The sequence below is a fragment of the Saccoglossus kowalevskii genome, chromosome 2, assembly GCF_978046115.1.
Source record: "Saccoglossus kowalevskii chromosome 2, keSacKowa6.1, whole genome shotgun sequence".
Lineage (NCBI taxonomy): Eukaryota > Metazoa > Hemichordata > Enteropneusta > Harrimaniidae > Saccoglossus > Saccoglossus kowalevskii.
This window is the reverse complement of record NC_140642.1, coordinates 36340261-36364496: the sequence shown is the minus strand read 5'-3', so window position 1 is coordinate 36364496 and position 24236 is coordinate 36340261. Positions and strand designations below refer to the sequence as shown.

General features: G+C 33.9%; 2 protein-coding genes across 4 annotated transcripts in view; one reads left to right on the top strand and one right to left on the bottom strand.

The window, feature by feature from the left end:
- The window catches only part of LOC100375202 (ninein-like protein), a 37225-nt gene extending 35425 nt beyond the window's left edge, over nt 1-1800 (bottom strand). The window contains exons 1-3 of one of the 2 annotated variants that reach the window (XM_085495089.1): nt 1611-1784; nt 1203-1285; nt 706-892 (exon numbers count right to left, since the gene is read on the bottom strand). In XM_085495089.1, the coding sequence (XP_085351215.1) occupies nt 706-892; nt 1203-1222 (207 nt within the window). In that variant the 5' untranslated portion in view covers nt 1223-1285; nt 1611-1784. Of the gene's footprint in view, nt 1-705; nt 893-1202; nt 1286-1610 lie in introns of both variants that reach the window. The other variant, XM_085495093.1, reaches the window with a different exon arrangement.
- A 57-nt stretch (nt 1801-1857) lies between these two features.
- LOC100375058 (GTP-binding protein 2-like) lies at nt 1858-18613 on the top strand. Of its 2 annotated transcripts, none has more exons than XR_014928055.1 (12): nt 1858-2101; nt 5750-5776; nt 6684-6868; nt 8144-8255; nt 8432-8629; nt 10438-10612; nt 11045-11261; nt 11910-12045; nt 12461-12519; nt 12998-13172; nt 14307-14401; nt 16074-16182. XR_014928055.1 is itself a non-coding variant. In XM_002731209.4 (12 exons), the coding sequence occupies exons 1-12, from the start codon at nt 2024-2026 to the stop codon at nt 17153-17155; spliced, it is 1683 nt and encodes a 560-aa protein (XP_002731255.1). In that variant the 5' UTR covers nt 1858-2023; the 3' UTR covers nt 17156-18613. The 2 variants fall into 2 exon arrangements, 1 of the variants encoding a protein (XP_002731255.1); XM_002731209.4 differs by lacking the exon at nt 14307-14401 and adding an exon at nt 16997-18613 and having other exon boundaries at nt 16074-16235.
- The last annotated feature ends 5623 nt before the right edge of the window (nt 18614-24236 follow it).

Here is a 24236-nt window from a genome sequence, read left to right as displayed (position 1 = left end):
AATCTGAGACGAACAAAAACTTGGAGAACCAAAAACAGTTAATTCTTTGATAAATTAAGATTGACAAAAATTTGACAAATATTTAGATGGTCAAATTTTTAGATCTTTTACAGTATACAGAAACAACCATAATGCTAAGCTATGCAAAATAAAATCTAGTGTGATCACTGACAAATGGTAAAAACTCAAATAGGCTATTATGATATCTAGCAACAAATTTGGCTATTGTTGACAAAACTGAAATCTGATAAATGATCTTCTGATGAAAATGTAAAGAATTAGAGAACATTTATGATATAGAAAGAACTGAGCAAAAATGTGACCTACTACAATACCCCCCAGTAACAGCTTAGACATTCAAACAGATGATTTGTGGACTAACAACTTATTTTGTTGTCAGCTACAGTGACAATATACAACACAGCATTCATTTTTAGTATTTTTAATTAAATAATAAATATACATACAGCTTAATTTTTGTCAATATTAATTTTCATGATTTGAGAATTGGAGAGCAGTTATGAGGACAAAATTGTGTGATAGGTACTTGCTGTAAAGATCTGAATGAAATTCTCTAAAATTTTGTATCCCCCTCTTTTTTGATTTGAGAATGTATGGATATTACCGATAATCTCACTAAAAAATAAACACATAACAGTACAGACTTCTTTACATCCTACCAACCCCCAAAACTCTACTACTCACCTTTTCATCGAGATCGTCTCCAAGAAGTTGATCTAGTAAATTATCACTCTGGTCATCCAGCTGAAGTTTATGGCAAAGTTCAATGAGCTGTATTCTGTCTAATCGACCAATTCTTCGGGTATCACAGCTATCAAATACTTCTTTTAACTGAGCCACGTACACGTCATGATCCTCATCATCCATCGTGCTGCAAATAGAAATAATTGATATGAAATAATGTAATAATTAACTACGTAGACACTGTGTTACTGATGCATTTATGTACTGTACCACTAATCATAATTATTACTATTAATCATCAAAAGGTGTGGTGACAACAAATATTGTGACTGGCATACAGTGTTATATATTAACATAATTCCTCATCTAAATGAGGGATTTAGAAAACAATTTACATTTAAAATTTGTTAAAATTAATAATTACATGTTTTATTAATATATTGATTATATCTTCTGTATAATTATGTCCTTGTTTTTACAACGAGTATTTAACTAACCTGAAACTGAAAGAAGCCATAACTAGACATCTACATGTATGTCACCAATGCATTCGGGCTATCTAAAGAAGTAGTACCAGATACTGGAGGTCAAACACGAACAAACACGTTGAACATGTATTTGCACTACCAGCATTTGTAACAATATATGCAACACATTGGAAATACTAGTATTTACACACAAACAGCAAATACTATGGCTGTGTTATATTCGTACAGAATACTCTACTAGTCTGGCGTGTTCGTTACGACTATTGCCCAGTACGTTAGTTACGTCAGTAGAAACGAACTTGGGTGAGCAGCTGTGATCCATCCACGACGACCGTCTCCGCCTGCATTAATTATTAGATATCGTTGTCGTAACAATCGTCGCGTTATTTTTAGAATAATTGGCAGTAACTTACTCACCTTTGGGGCCAACATGCAGTAATAATGATATGCGTGCACTACGCTGTACTTCCTGAAAATAATGACACAAAACGAAACTGATGGAATGGCAAACAAAATTGTATCTTCAGTAGCCAGGTTACGGTCTTGGAGCGAGAGACGCTTCGCTTTCGAATACAAAGGCTAAACGACGCACAGACAAGATTGATTGATTTCCTTTGTTTTGTCGTTGGTGGCGCAGTATTCAACCACTAAATACATCGTTGGCGGCACTATTATTTTTGAGCTTGGTTGATGCAATATGGAGGGACGATCGCGAAATGTTTATAATTGAAAAGATTATGTACAGGTAAGGCCAGATATTGCGATCATAGGAAGAAATACATCACTGATAGTTTATGCTGCGGTAATTGGTCAATGAACAGTCAGCTGTGATGAATCCGAGTCTTAATGTGGACGCTGGGACAAGCGATAAGAAATCGATGCCATGTATGTCAAGCCTTCCTCCAGAGGTAACGTAAACGTTACGGTTTGTTTATTTTGTTTTTTTATCCCAGGTCCTTTTGCACATATCTGTGACAGTTTTCCAAATGAATTCGCTAGCTTTCCGTTATTTTAGAATAAAGAACTTGCCGAGGAACGAGCATTTTGCCAGCGATTCGTACATTGTAACCTTTTGTGACGTAAGGTCAAAGTGACCGACTGACTGCTTGTTGTAGTGAGAAACGATTTGCCTTCGACTGACGCACATATCACTATGGTATCCTAGCAATGGAGTTACGTATCACATGATGTAGCATTAAAAAAAAACAGAATACAATCAAGCTTTACAGTGCGGAAAGTGCAGTGTATGCTGCGGTATTGACGGTAGACGCCTTGACAGAAATAAACAATTGGAGAATCGACTTGTTCAAATAATAATGATCAAGACCAATGTCTTTCTCCAGGCTCGCTGTTGTTGTTTGAAATTTGCATATGAATACCCTTCCAAATACATAAACTTCAGACTAATTGTACTTTTTTTGTATCTTTTGTAAAAATAAAATTATGTTCAGGCACCAAAAAATATAATTTCAATAGTAAAAATTTGTTTCTCAGGTCATGAGAATGGTGTTGAAAGAAAAAGGGAAAAAAGTTGCAAGCATTGATTTTTGCGCTGACACATGCACTAACCAGGGTCAAATTTATTTTTCTTATACTCTAATATGAAATATTTTGGAATTGCCTCACTTCTGCTATTGTCATTGATTCAGTTTGTTGTCTCCCGCCAGCATATAAATAAATAAATAACCTGTCCAATCACAGGACAAATTCATGGTCTACCTACATACAATTGGTGACGTCACAAAATACATGACCTTCAATTGGGTGAAGGGCGAGGAAAACATTATTAAACCCTCACAAAATCACAATAAACGGGGAAGTGGTCGCATATTACGGCGTAGCAAACTTGGGAAATGAAAAAACACCTAATACAAACGGCAAGGGTTCGAATCCCACTAGATATACACATACCGGAACCGAAGCAATTGTTTTGGCTTTTCCATTCAACTAATCGGAACATTGATGTAGTTACTGTTAGCAAAATAAACACCACTCAACGACCAACGTCGTGGCAAGGCAAGATAAAACAAAATTAGCTTGTAAAAGGCAGTGAGTTTGAATCCCACTGACTCAGAGCTATTGTAAAAAAAACGTAAATCAAATAAACTGAAATCCCTCAAACCATAACAAACAAAGAATGTCGCGAAAAAATAATAAACCTCACAAAACTCCACCATGCAAAATTGAATGAATAAATAATAAAATAACTTACGTCTTAACCTGAATGACACGCAATTTGTTCAACAGTTACCAGAGCGTGACAAGAGATAAACAGAAGACCCAAGTCAAGATAAGTTTTGCTAGATATTAAAATGTCACAATGGCGTTCCCTATATTACAACAACAATTCAGGCAACAGATGAATATCTTCTGTGGTGTTGTGGTATTTATACGGTGTCTATGGAATTGTTGATTGAGGGTTCAAATTCAGCAGTTAACATTTTGTTAGAAAGTTTCACATTTAAATCAAATATCCAATGATACCAGTATATTTATTTCATTATTTTAACAATTTGCAATGGTGGAAGTTGATCAAACACAAGTTCTTTACACCAAAATAAGTATCAAATATTTGTCAACTCATTTATACTCTCAATTTAACAACCTTGTAGAGGTGGAAATTAATTAAACGATAGGTATTTACTCACAAATACATGGCCAATATTTGTCCACACATTTATTCTCTCAATTTAACAACTTGTAATGGTGGAAATTAATTGATCAAGAGTTGTTTACACCAAAATAAGTCCTAAATATTTGTCCACACATATATTCTCTCAATTTAACAACTTGTAATGGTGGAAATTAAATAAACGCGAGAGAGTATCATTATTGAGCTACAATTTTTAACAGGAACGTGTCTTGGCATTAGGGTTAGGGTCGATCAGATATGGTCAACGCAAATGGCAAACACCAAATAGGTTGAGACTCAAGATGTACACTAACGAGTTATGGCATAAATATAGTTTACACAAGCAGAAATTGGCAATATTGTGACTCCATAATGGAAATATGTATTATATCTTTATATATACACATTATATAGTCTCATCAAATGCAAAGACAAGCAGTCAGTTCATCATGCTCTTGTGGGTCACTAGCCTACCGAGTAACCAGAAGGACCCAGGTTCAATTCTCATTCCTGTCTTTTCTCGCAAACACTAACTTGCAATAAAGCTAAGTATTACAACAAATTATTTAATTCTGTGACTGCCCGCTTGGTACACTGTCAGTAATGGGAGAGATCGCAGGTTCGGATCTTCTGGTTCGTTGGATTTTAAAATGCTATTGAGGACAGTTCTATAAATAGATCGTCAATCCTATCGCTTGCATGAAGACCCTTGTGGTACAGTGGACAAGACAGTGCGCTGGAAACTCAAAGATTGAAAGTTTGAATCACAGACTGGACACTCCTACAAAAGATATGAAAGATGTTAAAGACATATACAGCTTAAAGCTACAGTATATCAAGAACTCAAGTCAGTTCAATAACAGAACACAATAATACTACCTCACATGAAGGCCAGTCACAGCAGTTGAAGCGGGTGTTGAAGTACAAACAAGGTTAACAGCTGCAAGTCACATGCACACCAACAGACACGAGGATGATTGCTGCTCTCCAGATGGGTCACTTCTTTTGTATTAACCCCCTAAAGATTGCTAATTCCCCCTTTCTAACTCTTGTTCCCCAAAATATATCGCCCCTATATATAATAGAGAAACGCGATGCGATGTTAGTTGAACTATCAGCAAAGAGTGAGTGCGTCCGGTCATTCGAAGAGGACGCGTACAGGCAATGTTTATTTGCAGGATTATGCTAATTACAAATGTTATTGTTTTGGCTCATAAGGGCTTATCCTATGTGCACATACTTCCGTTACTTGTAAATTATTTTTATATTTTTAAAAAGGCCGTTTTTTCTTAAAATCAAAACATGATATCATAAAAAAACAAGGTCATATGACTGCATATAGGTACAAGTCAACGTTTAATAAAAGAAAAAAAAATGGAAAAAAAAATCACCACGAAAGTCTACTACATCCTTAAGAATGAACCCACAAATTAATGAATATTCATGAGCCAGAAACTGCCACGTTATGAATAAAATTTGCATAAAGTGCAGGTACGTCTTCTGGAATTATAATGGACTAAATTCATGTTCTACCTTTAATTATTGCATCCATACTGGTAATACGGTACTAATATTCAAGAGTCAAAGAAAATTGCTCAATTTTGTATCAGTGAAAATGTCACTGGGAGCGTTAAGACACATAGTCATAGCTATACATTCATGATATTTTGTCCTCACAAATGCCATAAAATCACCAAATACCTACCAGCAACAACAACATAAAGTTGAACTTTTTGTCGTTCAGTATTCATTGTGAAAATAAATAGTTGTATGTGAGATCTATAGTTTGGTTCATAGTTTTTGTCAAACCTCAGGTTGTGTGTTTGTGAGAAGAGAAATATTTTTATTGTCATAACTTCTGATGACGCATTGTTATCACTAATGAACACATATTTGAAATAACTATATTTTAACTATATTTCAGGTGGAGCAAGGCAATATTGAGTATAAGGTTTGTATTTTTTATTTTATTTATAGTATGAAATATCTGACTGAAAAACATTGATATCAGGAGCCTCTATGGGCAATTTATATTTGAAGTTATGACAAAAACATGAATTGCTACAATTGCAACTAAAAATATTAATTGTATTGTCAGCAATAATTGTTGTACATCTACATTAATCATCATCACCTCTATTGTTACCACTCAAGCCAAGAAAAAATGGCTACATGTATGTATAAGTATTCGAATCGAGCCAAGTTTTGCTACAAAAACCCCTCAAGATTGAGCTCTAATAGCATTGACATGGCTCCGATTGTGTAAGCGCATCAAAATCATGTATATAACTATCTAGTCCTGCCAATGACTACTACATGTATGTTGCCACACTGTAGGGATAACTATAGATGACAAATGATAGCACCCATAATTGCAAAAATCAGAGCTGTTCGATGGCAACGTTGGGCAATAATCATTTGCTACATCCTTGCTTGTCTTTGTAAAGAAACAACACAAGCACGACATCAAAATCGTTCTCAGCCATGCTGTTAATTTTTTCATACTAAGTAATTGAGGGCAATGTTCTATTGGGCTTAGAGCAAAATGGATGAACCCGGTCGAAACTCTGCTCTTGTTCGTCCACAACTGTGTAAATCCGTTTTAATAATAATTTCCTGTTTATCGGTGGGATGAGCAGTAGTTTGGCTCCGATGTAATGCATAAAAGTGAGGTGATTTAGCTCCTGTTTGCACTGAATTGTTTATAATTATTGTTCAGTTGTTTTCACATTCAAAATTACTTTTGTTTAGGTGGGATAGAAGGTTAATTGAATGTCAATCAAAGAGTTTGCTGTACTAGTGTTTCAATTATTCACTGTCCTCGGCAGACTTTGATTTTGCTGTGTTCTAATTTATAGCTGAAGCTAGTGAATCCTTCACCATCACGATTTGAGCATTTGGTAACACAGATGAAATGGCGGTTACGTGAAGGTCAGGGCGAAGCAATATACGAAATAGGAGTGGAGGACAATGGCATGTTAGCAGGTCTGATGAGTGAAGACCTGGATGCCTCGTTGCAAACCCTAAGTAAAATGGCTGAAAAGTAAATATATTAATTTATTATATACTTAATTTTTGCTGCTAGAAATTATACACATTCTACCTAAATAGTGAAGTTTATAAACTGTACTAAATTTTGGACCCAAATTATTGTGATGCACCAAAATAGGTTTGATATTATCAGAACACATGCAAGTTGGCAGCAAGAGCAAACATAGTAAACAACCCAATAAAGGTGTCAGAGTAGCAGTAAAACTTTACCAGGGGTGAGTTCATCGACCTGAACTGCTGGTAACTGCACTCAATAACTGCTAGGGAGATCCCTGGTTAATATTACTACTGCTAATTTGATTGTAATATCTGCATAACCACTGAGGTACCGGTATACAAAGGTAGTTATCTATGATATAAATGTCAAGGCTATTGTTCAAAGCAAGAATCTTCAACATTTTTGCATGAATCTGCAGCTACATTTTTTAAAGAAATGAATAAAATCTTTCTGTCTGGAAATTAATTTTAGAATCATAAGCCTCAGGATTTTAGATTTTTGCAATTCTTGATTCAAAATGACTACCATAGTGAAGTATGGCAATATTAAATAAATACCACTGACGTCACTCAGGTATTGATTTTCGAACACAGCTACATACATATAAGTGGGACGCACATTCACAGTTTGTGTGACAACACTTTAGACCGGTTACTAGTAGAAAATGTGCTGACATTCTGCAATTCGATAAGGTTAGAAAATACTAAAATGGAAAACTCTGAACTGTCAAGCATCAATAAAGCCAGGCGTGATGAAATATCTTGCCAAACTCAGCGTGGAATCTTCGCCTCGGTTAGCTAACAATTCAAATGACAACTTCAATCAGTTTGTAACATTTGGGTGTAGTATGTAGAAAGTAACTCTATGAAGCCCCAAACACAGTTTATGTACATACAAGCCAACATACATTTGATGTATACTGCTAAAACAAGTTCTGTGAACCATTCGTCATACAGCCATTTCAGGTAGAAACGCTGTACATTCAACTCTGAACTTTTGCTATAAATAAACCCAGCTCTCCCTCATATAAAACATCTAGTCCGCCTGTCCAGATATATTTTTCATAACAAACGTGTACTGTACTATACCAACTTAAGGCACAGTGTCTTTGTTTGTTGTTAGTTACAACGTCCCATTTGCAATACATCGCAAGTTTTTGTTGTTGTAATTTGAGCAGCAAGCTATCAAGTATGTTGTTATTCATTTGTTTGCCATTGTTAGCCACATACTGCAGTAGTTTGTTTTATATGTGTTTGTGTAATAATACAGACTTGGTGCTTCTACGACTACACTACGTGAAAGAACCATTGAAGGTGAAGGTGCCAGTCCTAGCAGGAGAGCATGTGAGATACTGGTGAGAAAAGTACCAGACAACCAACAGGTAATCATACATTGTAACACGTTATTATAAAATATATGTCAAAAATTAATATATTTAATAAACTTTTCCCCAGCATACTGGAATGTTTTCTTAGCTTTCTTTCATTATATTATAGTCATAGCTGCTTCAATGAATGTTACCATTATAAAAAATATCTTGTATCTTTTGTTGAATAGTTCATTGACCTCCGTCTAGCAGTGTTGGGTAATGCAGATGCTGGTAAAAGTACATTACTGGGTGTGTTAACACAGGGAGAGTTTGATAATGGAAGAGGACGGGCTAGACTTAATTTATTCCGCCATCTGCATGAAATACAGTCAGGAAGAACGTCCAGTATTAGTCATGAGATCTTAGGATTTAACAGCAAAGGCCAGGTAAATAATTAATGAAACATCACGACATGTAAACAACATAAGATTGTGATCTTTGGACCTTAACTCATGCTGACCCTGTGGCTAGTTGATTAACACATATATTTATTTACAGTGATTACAACTACTGACTGCTCGGGCTGGTAACAATTAAAAATTATCTGACGTGTGGTACACAATTTTAAGAAATTTAAAACATTGTTTATTTAGTATAGCACAATATACTCTGTATTAATACAACATCATTTTGCAATTCAGTAGATAGATGTGACAGAGTAAATAACTGTTTTTTTAAACATAGGACGTATATGGACTATTTGCTTATTTAAATTTGACTCCCTGTATTATTCCTTATTGTACAGCACGAGAAATCCCTAAAATAGGGAGTGTTTAAGATGGGGGTCATCACTTTCAAATACAATTGTAATTCTGTCATGCATATACATCAAAATACTGCTATACTTGAAAGCATTTTATTCATGACATTTAAATAAAGAGGCAAAGTAATGAGGGGGTTGATATATTTCTTGGCATCAAAATATTTGTTATTGATTATTAGCTTTGGTATATATTCATACGTATTAGATGGCAAGGGTCTTCTCTGGAGTTTCCAATGTAAATCGATAATCAAACAATGTATGTTGAAGGCAGTGTATATTTTTATTTAATTATTCAAAAATATAAAACGAAATGTCAAAGACAAATACAAAAAAGCACTATGAGAAATGTGTATACAGTTTTGTGTTATTCATTAAAACAGTTGTGTGAATCGGTGTATCTGTGTTTTTGACATTTTTACTCACTGCTTTAAGCTTTGTTCCTACATTGCTTACTTGTGGGTAGCATTATCATTTAGCCCATGCACCTACAATTTCCCACCTTTGTTTATTGATTGCTGTACAAAATGAATGCCTACTATCATCAATGCATTCAGCAATTCAAGTTGATTTCATAGATTAGCTGCTGGCTGTGGCATGTGAACAGCTGTGTAGTCACATAACTTATAACAGCTCTAATACTTTTCTTCATTACTGGCAATCAAACTTACTGATATAGTGTACTGCTGTTCATTATTTTGTTCACACCCATTTGTTATAATACATGTTATGATATTTTCTGAAATACTGGTACACAACGACTTTAAGTTATACATGAATTGAGTTATACAATATATTTTGCAGTGTATGGGTAATAATTTAGTAATAATAACAAATAATTTATTTTTTTAAGTATATGCCATTCATCAAGTGAAGGCTTAGCTTAGATGGTTCAAATATTTTTGCAGTAAATCAACACTCTGAAAAAATGGACAAAAATATAAAATTGTAGGAATGGGTATTATACGCATAATCATTCTATGATTACGCCTGTTGTTAATTTACATTTATGTATGAATGATTTGACACATTTAACACTAAGATTTAAAAAACTTCTGATTTGAAAATTTCCTAATATTTTAAAGGAAGTCACTTGTTCATTGATGGTTCTTCCCAGAGCATAATAAATAAATGTGTGTGTGTGGGAGGAGGTCCCTGTTTTATAATTGTGCTCTAATCCATGGTGGCACTCTGCTATTTTTCCTGGGGACATCACTGACAATTTTATAGCATCCAGGGTTGCGTGTGTGTATTTAACATTTATGGTAAATACCAACTGTGTTGTCTCACATATTCAGCAACATATGTTGTCTTCTATAATGGATTTACGATTCCAGTCACAAGTGAAATATGATTTGTGATGCATATCTGACATGTTATGATGTATTACATTGGATGATTGATATATGATAGTCTGTTGTTTGTTTCCTATAGGTTATCAATTACAGTGATTCTCGGTGTGCAGAAGAGATATGCGAACAAGCTTCTAAGCTTATTACGTTTATTGATTTAGCAGGTCATCATAAATACCTCAAAACCACAATATTTGGACTAACTGGTCATTCTCCAGACTTTGCTATGCTAGTTGTTAGTGCCAATACTGGCATAGGTAAGTCATATTTTGGATATAAAACACCTCTAAACTGAACACCACAGTTTCTTTTTCATAGTTCTTGAAAATTACTTACAAATATTTCATAGTTTTCTCAGTCCTTTTGGTGTTTAGTTTAAAAAAATCTTACTCTACCATAGTAACTTTGCAACATATTAGGACATTATTATCAACCCAACCACACCCTACATGGAGTATTGCAATAATTTGTTAAATATATGTTGTTTAGATCTATCCTTTGAATCCCACCATTTCCCTCTCTAATATTTTTTTTTCTGTAGTTTTGTATAATTTCTTTGTTATGTAATGTAAAGGTTTGATCAAAAATGTTAAACATATGGAGAAATTTATGCAGGTGTATATTGTGGCTGTTATACTTCCATGCATATTTACCCATACAGCAAGTGTATTCACTATGATTCATTACAGTTGGCACAACCAAGGAACATCTTGGTTTAGCAATGGCATTACAAGTACCTGTGTTTGTAGTGATAAGTAAAATAGATCTATGTCCTCCCGTGGTTATACAGCGTACCATTGCAAACCTGGAAAAAATACTAAAAGGACCAGGATGTAATAAAGTTACTATACGTGTACATAATATAGATGATGCGATGACTGCAGCTGCACATTTTAACAGTGATAGGTGAGATGTGTTTATTGATAATGTCTTTCTGGTGTAATGATGTATTAATCTCTGTATGAGAAGTAAACTGGTAAGATGTTCTGATAACATGAAATGAACAATATTACATGTAGATTAAAAAAGCCACAAATAGTACACTTGATCTACAAGTGTATAAACACAAACACAGTTGTGACAATAAACACTACCGGGGTAATACTGTAATTTTGTGAAAGACAAATCAAGTCAGGGAAAATCAAGAAATGTTGTAGTAGTGATCTGTTCACCATGGTTCTTAACTGAGTGAAAGAGGTCACTGTGACTTTTATTGAGGCCCTAAGGAGTCATAGTTACTTTCATAGCATAGGGAGTCACAGTGATTTTCATTGATACCATAAGGAGTCACAATGACTTTCATTGAGATTCTAGGGAGTCACACTGACTTTCATGATATTTCATAGTATATATGTCTCTTGTTATAATTAATATCATCACATATAGATTAGGATTCTTTATAGTTTCAACTCACTAATTTACCATTACCACAAACTACAATCATTCTACCAATTTTAGCTTTAAATCTTGATGAATTATTCTCTATTTCTTCTCATTGTAGATATAAATTATGTCTCATTATAATAGCTTCAACATATTATTATTGTTTTGTAGAATTTGTCCCATATTTACAGTATCCAGCGTATCAGGCTTTCATTTAGACTTACTGAAGAGATTCCTTAATGTTTTACCACCATTACACAACAGTAAAGAGCAAGAGAAATTAACTCAGGAATCAGCAGAATTTCAGGTTGGTACAAAGATTCATTTGATGCAGCAAATGCTGTGTGCAAATTACGCTATGTGAAAATCTTATTACTGAGTGTCAATCAAACATTTATCAATAAGTATAATTTATTTTAAACAGTAAGTTGGCTTTGAAATCTTGCACTGGTACCTTGGTTGAAGTTCTATCAGATTTGTTTAGTTTGTGACCATTCACACTTTCAAACTCTCTGATTGTGGGAATATTTCAAACTTTTTATGTTTGTTTCAATGTTTGCTGTACATAGCATATACGTTCTATTCTATTCAGAATGGATTCCATTAAACCAATCTGTGTAACTATCGGTAATAGTTCTGTGTACATGGACATGGCGATCCCCCAACCACATTGTCCATTATTTTATATTTATATATATATGTTTTATTTATTATTTGCATAGATTGATGAAATATTTTCTGTGCCAAATGTAGGAAATGTTGTTGGAGGCACGTTAGTACGGTAAGTGATATTAACATGCATTTTCAACATAGCTTATTGTGAATAATAATTATTATATATAGTCTGTCAAATCTATGGACTGTAAGTGTATTGATAATTACTAAACAAAACAAACAAAATTCAGGACTAGAAAATAGATGTGTGGAATTGAATGCTACCATGTAATGAACAGCTGCAATATTTTTTTCAAATCAGGTTTGGGCAGTACAATATTTGACTGACTGAGCGAGGTGGTTGTCACAAACAGGATTGGGGACCAAGTAAAACTATGAAAATTCCTTTATGATTTCCAACCTAGTGCAATCTATTGAACGTTTGGCAGGGTCAAACAAAATCACACAATGCAGAACAACAACATTTTAACATAATTTAATATTTGTACATAGCATTGAAATTTAGTCAATGTATTTTCTCTTTAGGATTAACACTGTGTTTCAATTCATTGACTGACTAATATAATGTTTGTTCCATATTTTAGAGGTACTATTAAAGAAGATGACAAGTTATTGGTTGGTCCTACAGAGACTGGTGAATTTATATTGGTACAAGTGCAGTCCATACACCGCAACAGGTCAGCATGTCGCTTTGTTAGATCGGCACAAGCTGCAACTTTGGCCCTCACAGCTGATTATGATAAAAGCATCTTAAGAAAGGTATCGTCTGAAAATCTTTTATATATTTGCTCCATTGTAAGTGAATGTATTAGTCCAAGTGTTCTTTATTTTTATGGATGTACTAGTAGTGTGCACGCTACATGCGCTAAGATTAAAGCTTATCTCATATGTTTCCTTACTGGAGGGAACAGTGGTTAGCACGGACCAATCTTGTTAAGAATATACAAAAATCTACCGTCATTTTAATTATGATTACTCATTACAGTAACTAGGAAGGTATACATGTTAGTTTACAGTAATAAAACAATACCAAAGCAAATTCAGAAAGTGCAGATTACAGAATAACAGGAAGTAGCACAGATTCTCATCGTCAGTTCATTTTTTTCTCGAGAACAATATCTAGATGTCCTTGCATTGATTGTCATGCCGGAAATGACATACCGAAATGAATAGTTATGAATTTAATACTAGTAGTAAATCTTCCAAATGAACATTGAATACAATATAGCGGTTCACGCACACTTAGTAAGGATCTGGTCTTAAAAACAGACTAGATTTAATACTTACTTCGCATATCTTAGCCCATGCTAACGCAGAGAATTGAGAGCATTAAAAAAACTACCTGAAAAAGTGTTATAAAATTCATACCAAAAACATACAGATACAAAAATACAGCAACTGGATCAGTCTTGCCATGGTACATTGCAAGAGAAAAAATATTTTGCTGGGCACTACAAAACAGAAGCCAGTATGTATGCATGCACAGTTTTTGTCATGTGTTAGGTGACCTTTCAAATATCAGAAATAAATCTATTGGGTGGAAGCTACCAAGCGCTCTTGCCTGATCTTTGAAAATTTGTTTGTTTTCTTTTGATATTTTTATTCGCGACAAACTAGTTTGCCACTAGATATAATTTTTCTATCAGTAGTTTTTGACTGGCATGGTTAAAAAATTGATTTATTTTCTCTTTTTACCCCGATTTTTGATTTATTTATGTAGTAGGTGTATTAAACAGGCTTTATATTTATGCTGGTATTATTTGTATTTTAAAGATGACACCAACATGACAAATATGCTCAATATTTTTTGTGTGTGGATGTTATGAATATTTACATGATTATGATTGTTAGCGTAACTGGAAGTAAACATCAGTGTTTATTGACATAACGTAGCTAATACAACCTTGCAAATTGAAAATCCTGATTTAATAAGAATGGATGGATAGAAACAAACTAACAATGGAATATCTACTCTTTGCATGGCAAAAGTGAGTATAAAAGCAATAATATATATTTAAACTTTCAGTGTGGAAAATACTGCCTCAACAATTCTGACCAGAAATGGACAAAAATAATTAATAGTTATCATAATTACTTTAATAGAAATTAATTAATATTCATGCCCCTCCAATAATACTACACATGTTGTATTAATCTCAATGTCCCTTATAGAATAATATTAATGAATTCAATAAAAGTTTCCAAAAATATTACAGCAAAATTTGACAAGAAAAATACTAGCCAATGTGTTCCTCAATTGATGTACTGTATACTGAGGTACATTACTTGGGGTTTGCAACGCGCATAGTACTGTATGGTGACATCATGCCAAGATCCCATTCAAGTCTCATCTCGTAGATAGCGAGACGGATGCTACTACCTTCTGACATGACATAGGCGGTTTGTGATAAAACAATAAAACATGTATTACCGGTACCACTTTCATAGTGACAAAAATGTAATACATCGAAAATGTACAGAAAATATAGTTATCGTAATCCGTCATATCGTGAGCAGCTATTTTGATCCACCTGGACATCCCAGTATCCTAGTTACCTTGGGCATGCACATTCGCATTTTTCTGAGTTGGAACGCTTATGCGAGAGCAAGATTGTAACAGGATCTTGGTATCATGTCACCATAGTTGCAAACCCCAAGTAATGTACTTCTGATTAAACTCATTGTCCCTTATTGAAAAAAATATAACATGAGTTGTATAACAGTTCTTTAAAAATAATAGAACAGCAACATATCTAAGCAAAACTACCATCTGTCCATTTCTACATCTAATAAATGTTTTATTTTAGTCAAATTGTACTTCATATCTTGAAAATTGTACTTGCTAGTTATACCTAAAATGTTTGATGTTTCATGTAGATGAGCTAATAAAAATAGTTATTCATTATTGTCACCAAAAACCAATGGAAAAAGACAATTTTAAGTAAAAAATGTAACCAATATCCATAAAATGGAAAATACCAGTATACATAAAACATGAATCAAAGGTGAACTAGGTTGAGATCCCAATATCCAAGTAAAAAGAAATTTGATAATTTAACAACAAGGACAAACATTTTATATAATTTGACCTTCATCTACAAATATGAAAATTAATCAATAGTTCAAATGAAATAGCCTAGTCTTTTATCCTGTGTTTATATGCCGGTATTTATTTGGTTGTATTACAAGTATTCAAAACTAGAACTTATTCTGAGACTTTAAACTTTACCATTCTGTGAGGTACCATTCTTGACCAATATATACACCACTAAATGGATGAGTAATGGAAAATTAGCTGCATAATATGAATTGTTTGCTATTGATGGTCAATTGCATTGTAGATATATTTGTATAAGGGATAAGAATCTCTAGTACTCTCAAAATAAAATAAGAGTGAAAGTGAGAGCAGGATATCTACTTTTAATATATCATACTTTATTACAAAATCAGTATTATTTGAACACAATTTGTGTTTTTGGCTTGTTCTGGATGTGATGTTTTACATATTTGCAAAGTGAAAATGCAAATTTAACTGTTTAAATGCATTTCTCCTGGAATAATCCAGAAAACTTACGTATATTCATGTATGGTATTAAATAAATGTAATGATACATAGTCTAATATTTGTTTATTTTCTGATATTGAACTTGTGTATTCTAGGGTATGGTGTTGATTGACCCTAAAGTTACTCCACAATCAACTATGTGTTTTGAAGCTGATGTATATGTGCTGTTTCATTGTACGTCTATCAGTGCTGGATTTCAAACAACTGTTCATATTGCCAATGTGTGCCAGACAGCTATCATGGAACAAATAGATAGAGTGAGTATTATTTAGATAATAATATCACAGGCAATGATTTTGACACTGAACTACAGTGGGATGTTTAATACAGTCAATTGCATAGTTTACTCTCAGTTTTACTTATATGTACATAACAATACTTATGTAACATTAAAGGTGTCACTATGAAAGGCAGTTTTAATAATTCAAATCATAATTTGGTTATAGTATGAACCCATGATAATGGGTATTGACTATCTTCTCTGTATATTCATTATGCAAATGTAATCTGGACTGAGTAGCTCAAATGAAATTGATTTCATCACAGCTGGTCAGTTTCTATGTAATGTTCTGTGAGAGTGATGAGGTGTTTGGTGGTAAATGTACATTTGATTGGTTCACAACATCATGACACTGATAGCTGGTCCCTATTTTATAGTTTATGTATTTATCAAATGATAGAAAGTCATTTGTTGTACTGGATTGTTTTTATAATGTAAGCATTTCTGTTGTTATGATATTGTGCTCACATCATCATGTCTCTCAATGAGTTCGTGTTTGTCTGCTATTCAGAATACTCTGAGTGAGCTCACAATAATTTCTCAATTCAAATGTAAACACTGCTTTGTAGATTAGTAATGAGTGGAAATACTTCTCAAAGCATTTCAAATATTAGGTATTATTATACATCTGTCATCCTTTTATTCTCTAAGTAACAGAAATGTACTCTAAACATAGCCAGTATTGTAAAAGTGTATACATTGTGTTTTAGTAATCTGAACTCATTTCTTATTTCACAGCCATCGATTCAAACTAATCAGAAGGCAAGAGTCATGTTCAGGTTTATAAAATATCCTGAATATCTCCGTGAAGGTTCACGTCTGTTGTTTCGAGAAGGACGAACAAAAGGAATTGGACAAGTGACAAAAGTGCTACCCCATTGCACTCCCGATAGGTAGTCATTGGAACTTCAGAATACTCCCAAGACCCATGGAGTCAGGAACAGCCACTGGTGGCACTGTATACAATCAAAACCTATTGAGGCTTGCCTTCGCTCATGTAGCTTTGAGTATGATAGAAAGCATTGACAGTCTTTGAATAACCACAATAGACTGGGGGTCAAGACCGAATATACGTGATTCAAGCATTTCATACTAAACGCTTTCTATTAATAATTTCACTTTCAAATAATATTCATGAGAAATGTCTACGCCATAACCGTGTTATAGGTTATTAGCACATTGTGTACGCAGTGCGCATGCTTCAAGCTCTTTTTCCTTATTTCACAGTGCATCATCACAGTGAGTTTACGTTCCATGCAACGGTAAAGTAATGTTCAGGACTGTCAATGAGGTTTCACCACATTGATGGTGCTGAACATTATGTTCGTATTCGAATCCCGCACATAAGCGAGGCTACCAGACATATACAACAGTTAACAAGCCACACCAATTCAATGACTGCTAAGGATTTGTACACACTCCCACCATGTCATGCGCTGTAATATGCAATTACAATTCTGGTTTCTCCATAACTCTGGGTTGGGCTGCTCCTGTGTATTTGTTTTCAGAATACCGGTACTTCCTTAATAGAGGCACTGTTTTACTAGTACATACATGACGTCTTAGTACTCCCTATTGTTGTGCTTCCTTTGGTATAAATAAGATTCTAAGCACTTCTTAATAGGTGCTTGTGTGACATCATTTACAGTTTGTTTTTTTACTTCTATTTAGTACACATGTACATTTTGTGGTTCTGCTTTTGCTTGTATTCTTCATTGGGTTGTTTTGAAAATTAATATTACTCACAAATCCAGGATACAGTCACCTTGCTGCATCACATTTTTAAAAAGTAAATTATTGTATACAGAGATAATGAATATAGCAAGACGTCAAGTTTTAAATTTTACTCTCCATCAGTGTGGAGTATGTTGTGATACCATATGTAAGATATCAACATTTTTTTAAAATCATGTTTTACCTCAGTGCTGTGCATCACAGTATCCTACTTCTTTCAGGCAAACTTTCACCAAATATGAGCAGAAACTCTTACATATGCATATATCACAAATGATGGCTAGAAAGGCATGTACTAAAAATCATATTACATTATATAACATCTATAGAGTACATGAAAACTAAAACTGGTCAAAAAAGAAATCCCAAAAATGGCTGGAACCATTGTGATTTATTTTTATTAGCCAAATCAGGTATATCCTAGAAATAATTCATTTGTGCAATATGTGGAGTAACTCGTATTATGCTAATGTCACATCAAAATGTCTGCATGATTTCACAGTGTGTATTAACATGTCAAGATTTCTAAGTATTTTGAATTTTAGTGAAATGTGTGTTTTTAAAAATTTGCTGTCGGTGTTTTAACTGTACATTATAAATATCTAACATCTTAAATCATAACCTGTCTTGTCATTTATTACTGATCCCTCCCATTTTCCAGTGATTTCATGGTCCCATTTCTGGTAAATTTCATACCAGAATGATCTAGGCAATGTGACTAGGTGGTTAGCCTTGTTTGTACTTGTTTGTAAGTGTAAACCTTTGGGGGGGCAAGGGGGGATAGCTGGTAACAGGTTACAGAAAATAAAAACAGCATTTTATGTTTTTACAGGAAATAAAATGAAAGTTTCATTTACAGTAAAAAATAGGTTTTTACACTTTACGGATAAAGCAAATTCCTAATTACATTTTTATAATATTTTTGATAATTTGTGTTTAAGAATCAAAATTGGAAATTGTGTATGAATTACAACATTTAATTTGGAAAATGCTTTCTACGCTTACAAAAAAAATAATATCTTTGTACAAATTACGCACAAATAAAATAGCTCATTATATTTTACAACTTGCCCATGTCTACGAATTTACGTTTTTTATTTATTCAAATTACATTATTACGAAAATAAAACAATTGATTACAGCTGGAAGATTTTTAACAAACGTTTGCAAGCTAGACAATGACAGAAAAAAAAATTGCATGCAAAGTGTTGGCAGGGAAAACATGTTGGCACATTACAAAAAACGCACTGGTCATGCTCCTTCAGCCACCACCATGATTTCAAAGGTTTAACCCATAACCAAGATTAGATTTGTAAATTCCAAATTATTTGAGACAATCATTTGTCATCAAGTGTGGATAGGAATTAAACAACACTTGTGATGTCAGGGGTGTATATTTCACAAACTACCTCCACTGCCATAGGTGTTCTAGCAAAATCATGTGATTCTGACAGAAACAACCACTTTCTGTTCAAGGCTTGTTCTGTGCATTGTTCAAGTGTTCCCACGATGAAAATGGCAATTTCCTCCTTAATTTTAAGTGACATTTTTATCTCAAGTGGCAAGATGTGGATGTCAAACCCAGATTTCTGGAGAGCTAAGCACAAGATTTTGCAAGAAATGCAATAAGTTTCTGTGAACACAGAAAACAGTACATGCATGTACCGTTAAACGTAGCAAATACCATGCCAGTTAATATGTAAATGAACATTGATTATTACCAATCAAAGATGCTTGAAAATGCTCCTGTGTGAAATGAATTCAATATATTTTGATGTTTACTGATTAACAAACATACACACATTTCTATTAATAGATCGATTCCAAACATACCATATTTAGTTAATATGCAAATTAGCTAATTATGCAGTTTAGTTCTATAGAGACAAATAGAACCTATGTACAAATTTTATACCATTTGAGATAACTGTTGTTAGGTTATCAATAAAACATGCTGAATATATTTAATTAGTAATTAGATCTGTAGATTCATTATAAAGTATATTAGACATGCAACTACATAAACAGTTTGAAAATGATTTGTTAGATATACATGTATCAGCAAAACGTGTATGCAAATTGGCTAATTAATATGCATAGATTTGCAAGTTTACAGTTATCACAAAGTATATCATAGCCAATTCACCCTGGCCTATCCAATGGTTCTTGACATATCAGTGGAATACATCCATTCACACAATCGTTCATACAGACAGATAGACATTGGTATAACATGAACCTCCTTTTGTGCTCTGCATATTGGAGCCAAAAAAGGGAACAGAGTGGTAGATTCTGGCAGAACCTCACTGAAACAAATATTCTTATTTTGTTTAAGGGGTGCTTTGGCAATGATGCTATTGAACTGTTAATACAGATACCATTGGGTAGTGGATGTGTAGTTTAAGGTAGCGGGACTATTATTTGCATACTTGTTTTCATCTTCTCATTGTGACTAAATGACTACAAATAGACCCAGGAAAGTATATATTTTTAGAATCGCCAGATTTCAAGCTTTTCACAAGTGTATTTTGCATGCCGGTATCTGCATTCTACGACGCATTACTCAATCAAAGGTGAAAAATTACTTTTTCTGTAAAAAAAATAATTACGCATTTATGCTGGCGATAAGAAGTATTTTTTTCACTTTTCCTAGTTGTTCAATAGTCTGGTAAATTGAATGTGTCTGGTCAGTTTTATTCAAGCAACGCGTTTTAAAAAATAGTGTGCTGAATTTCAATTACTGTTTTAGTCGCATTGCCCCCAACTCAAACCACAACTCGTTGGTAAATAATCGATGAAATAGTTTGTCTGGACACATTCAAGTTCCTCTCACTGTCACCTTAAAGCTGTGAAAATTTGGTGTTAATCCGACGACAATAAGTATACGTTATTTTTTGTTAAAGACCTTGTATTTTGAAAAACATAAACTCCTAGAAAACGTCCATGAAGTAACAGCAAAGATTTTCAAACTTGTTTATCGGCACAATCAATTTGTTTCCCCATCAAGGTCTGTTTTAACATGTGTAGGGACATCCAAATGTGTAAGGCTATTGGAAACCAAAAAAAAATAAAGGAATGGGATAGCTATAATTGGATAAATTCGGCATATGAAAACACCAAAATCAATGATTTTTTTCAGTGGCTGTATGACCTTATGTCTGACACATTCATATGCAAATGACTAATCTGTGAAACAAACAGGGGCAGAGACAAACCACTCAAATGTTTGGAAACACTCATTGTGTGTCAGATAGCTACTGATAACACATCCTAACATTGCTTTGTCTTGAGTTTATCTTTGAAACTTATAGGCACACAGATTAAACCTGTGTTGTTGATTTTGGAAAACACTACTGAGGCTGCCTTGCTTCCCTTCAGAAAATCTACATTTTAACCAACTTACATGACATTCTATGTTATGTTGACTTTATCACATGAAAGTTTATAGTGCATTTCATCAATTAATAAATAAATGTGAAAATCGTAATTTTCAACACAAATAATAGTCTCACTACCTTAAGTCAGATTAACCGTCAGATTAATAATTCTGAGGTGATAAAAATCAAACCAGTGCTTTCTGACCCGGTATCTTCAAAGCTTCAGAAACCAGAATCCTCTCAGAGTATGTGGTAATATATTACTTATTAATTTCATTCTTCCAGTTTCAAATTTCATGCTATCATAGCCCTGAACAGCAGGTTCCAAGCATGATACACCTTTATATTAAGTCGTGCTGCTGCAGTGACGTCACTGAGGTCATAGCAATACACTTCACAGCAGAAACATTTTGTAGTTGACATTTAAACAAATCAATATTTTGACTGATGCTGTGAATACCCTTTTCTTTCTCCATGTCACTGCATCCTTTTGTCTTTGAAAGAAAAGTATACTAGTATATTAGTATTTGTAATGCATGGGATGTGAAATGATAATGGCCCACTGTCTATATGCGAAAATACACAAATTTCCCTCAGGATAATTCTAAAATGAGTACTGTAAAATCTGTGTTAGAAACTGCGGCTTCTATTAAAATGGTAAAATGCAAGAGATGCAGTTTTTATTAGAGCACCTACACATATAAGAAATGATTAAACTTTTGGTTCTCAAATATTCAAAAGAATTAGTTTGGCTTCTATTAGGGATGCGGCTTCTCATATAGATTTTAGAGTAAATTTTGCACTGCAACATATGGCTCTCTATTCCCCTCTGCTGCATCTTTTTCAGTGGCTCATATGTGTAAAAATCTAAGACTAGAGTGATGCTTCAATATGGTACTCACTCCCCAACCATCCATACTCTTATAATAAATCAGATGGTGAGGTCCAGAAATATTTTTGGACATTATAACAAATCTTCTCTTAGCTGCTTGAGAGCCTTGAGAGCATCAGATTCATGGGGAGTATCCCATGATACTATAGATTTCATTATTACTGGCGGGTTATCTGGCTTGGCTACTAGCAAGGAGTGGGAAAAACAATCTTGCAGTCCAATTCAGTATAAATGCTATAGCAATAAAGTAGAACTTTCTTGTTTGAATATTGTCTAGAAAGCAAAGTAGCTCTTCTGGAGGCACAAATCTTCAGTATGTTCATGTAGTGCTTTGTTTCCCTTGATGTCCCCCCCCCCCCCACTTTTTTTTATTTTGGATAAGTGTCCATCTCATGATGCCTAGTCTTTGTCGGCTCCATGACACTTGCGACCTCAGCAGCAACCAGCACCACTGAAGTAGGATTTTGTTTTGGACAGCCTGCTTTTTGGCTAAATATGACTGTCAGAAAGATCAGAACTGGAGATACCGGTGGTGGTGATGTTGATCCCTTAGTTAACAAACTTTATTGGCAACTTGGGGTGCTATTTTCTGAACTAAGGTCCAACTCAAATGGTTGGCAGAGTTAATTCAATGCTCTCGCATTGGATTTTGGTTAGGTTAGGTAAGTTTGAATGTAGTGAAATTATTGAATTTCCATTAGTAAAGTTTGCTCTTACATGAATGCTCAAAGTTGGTTTTAATAGTCTACCACATTCACTCTATTACTGTTTGATAATCAGTTGTGCAACTCAAATATGATTTAGTCTATAATTGTAATACTTGAAAAGTCTAAAGCAATAGACTAATGCATTGATCTGGAGTGTTGAGGACGGGCCTTGGTAATGTACTTAAGTCATGGCAACAACCAATCAGTGATGACACAATTCTGTGCAGATGAAATAGTTACATATCGATTCGCCCGAACATTTCTGAATGTATTCTCAGAATTGCTACATTCCAGGCTATGTAATTTGAGGATTGAAGACATGTCCATATACAGAAATATTTTATTACCATACAAAATGCAACTTAAGTGCTCCCATATAAATGTGCATCTCATTGAACAATGGCTGAAACATGCTGGTTTCTTTCATTTTTCTTTAATCAGCCATGCAAGACAACTAGAAGGGAAGGATTTTTCTAGAACACAACCAAGAAACACACTGTTGTAACAACTATGAATAAAAAAAGGTTTTTACTAAACATTCAGAAAGTTTTGAATATTATGCTTTGAAAAAAAAAATACATTATAATATAATAAGCAGTGTTGAGAGTAATGACAAAAAGAAAGTGATAGAGTGCAACAAGCATTACAAATCAATTACAAACCATGTATAGGCCGTCACACTTATTTGATGCTTTTGTTAAAATACACATATGTGTGACCCCATTAATCAATTTACAGCAGATTATGAGCTGGTGCTGATCACCCAGTGACAGTTGTTAATAGACATTCACATGCTGGTTGTACAAAAAAATAAACAGATGACGTCAATGCGGCGGTCTATAATTGCAAGTGAAATTATTCTCGGCTTAAGCAGAGATTGCATCTTTATTGAAGACAAACAACATTCATTAGTGGTAGAATTTCAATAAATATACCCAGTAACTTGATTTGTTTTACTCGTGCTTTGTTGACTCTTTCACTAGTTTTTGATTGGGGACATTGCACTTGTACCAGCCACTAACATGTTCCGTTTTAAAAGTTGTACCATTATGTTGATATTGTGTGGGTATTGACCAGATTTTTCAAAAAGAGTTTTTTTGTAATTGTCATAAGAAGAAAAACTGGACATGTAAGGTACAACTTAAAAATGGCAGTTGCTTCATCACCATAGTGGCAGAAAAAATTGCAACTTGGTACTATCACCAGGTGCGTATTGAAAGTGTGCAACGTTGTTGGAAATTTGAACAGAAAATACACCATGAACATAC

Bases quoted from the DNA above. Each gene is read 5' to 3' on its own strand.
- LOC100375058 (XM_002731209.4), top strand. From the start codon at position 2,024: ATGAATCCGAGTCTTAATGTGGACGCTGGGACAAGCGATAAGAAATCG. The intron at 5,777-6,683 runs GTTTGTATTTTT...TCTAATTTATAG, and splicing joins AAGGCAATATTGAGTATAAG to CTGAAGCTAGTGAATCCTTC. The intron at 13,173-16,073 runs GTATCGTCTGAA...TGTGTATTCTAG, and splicing joins ATAAAAGCATCTTAAGAAAG to GGTATGGTGTTGATTGACCC.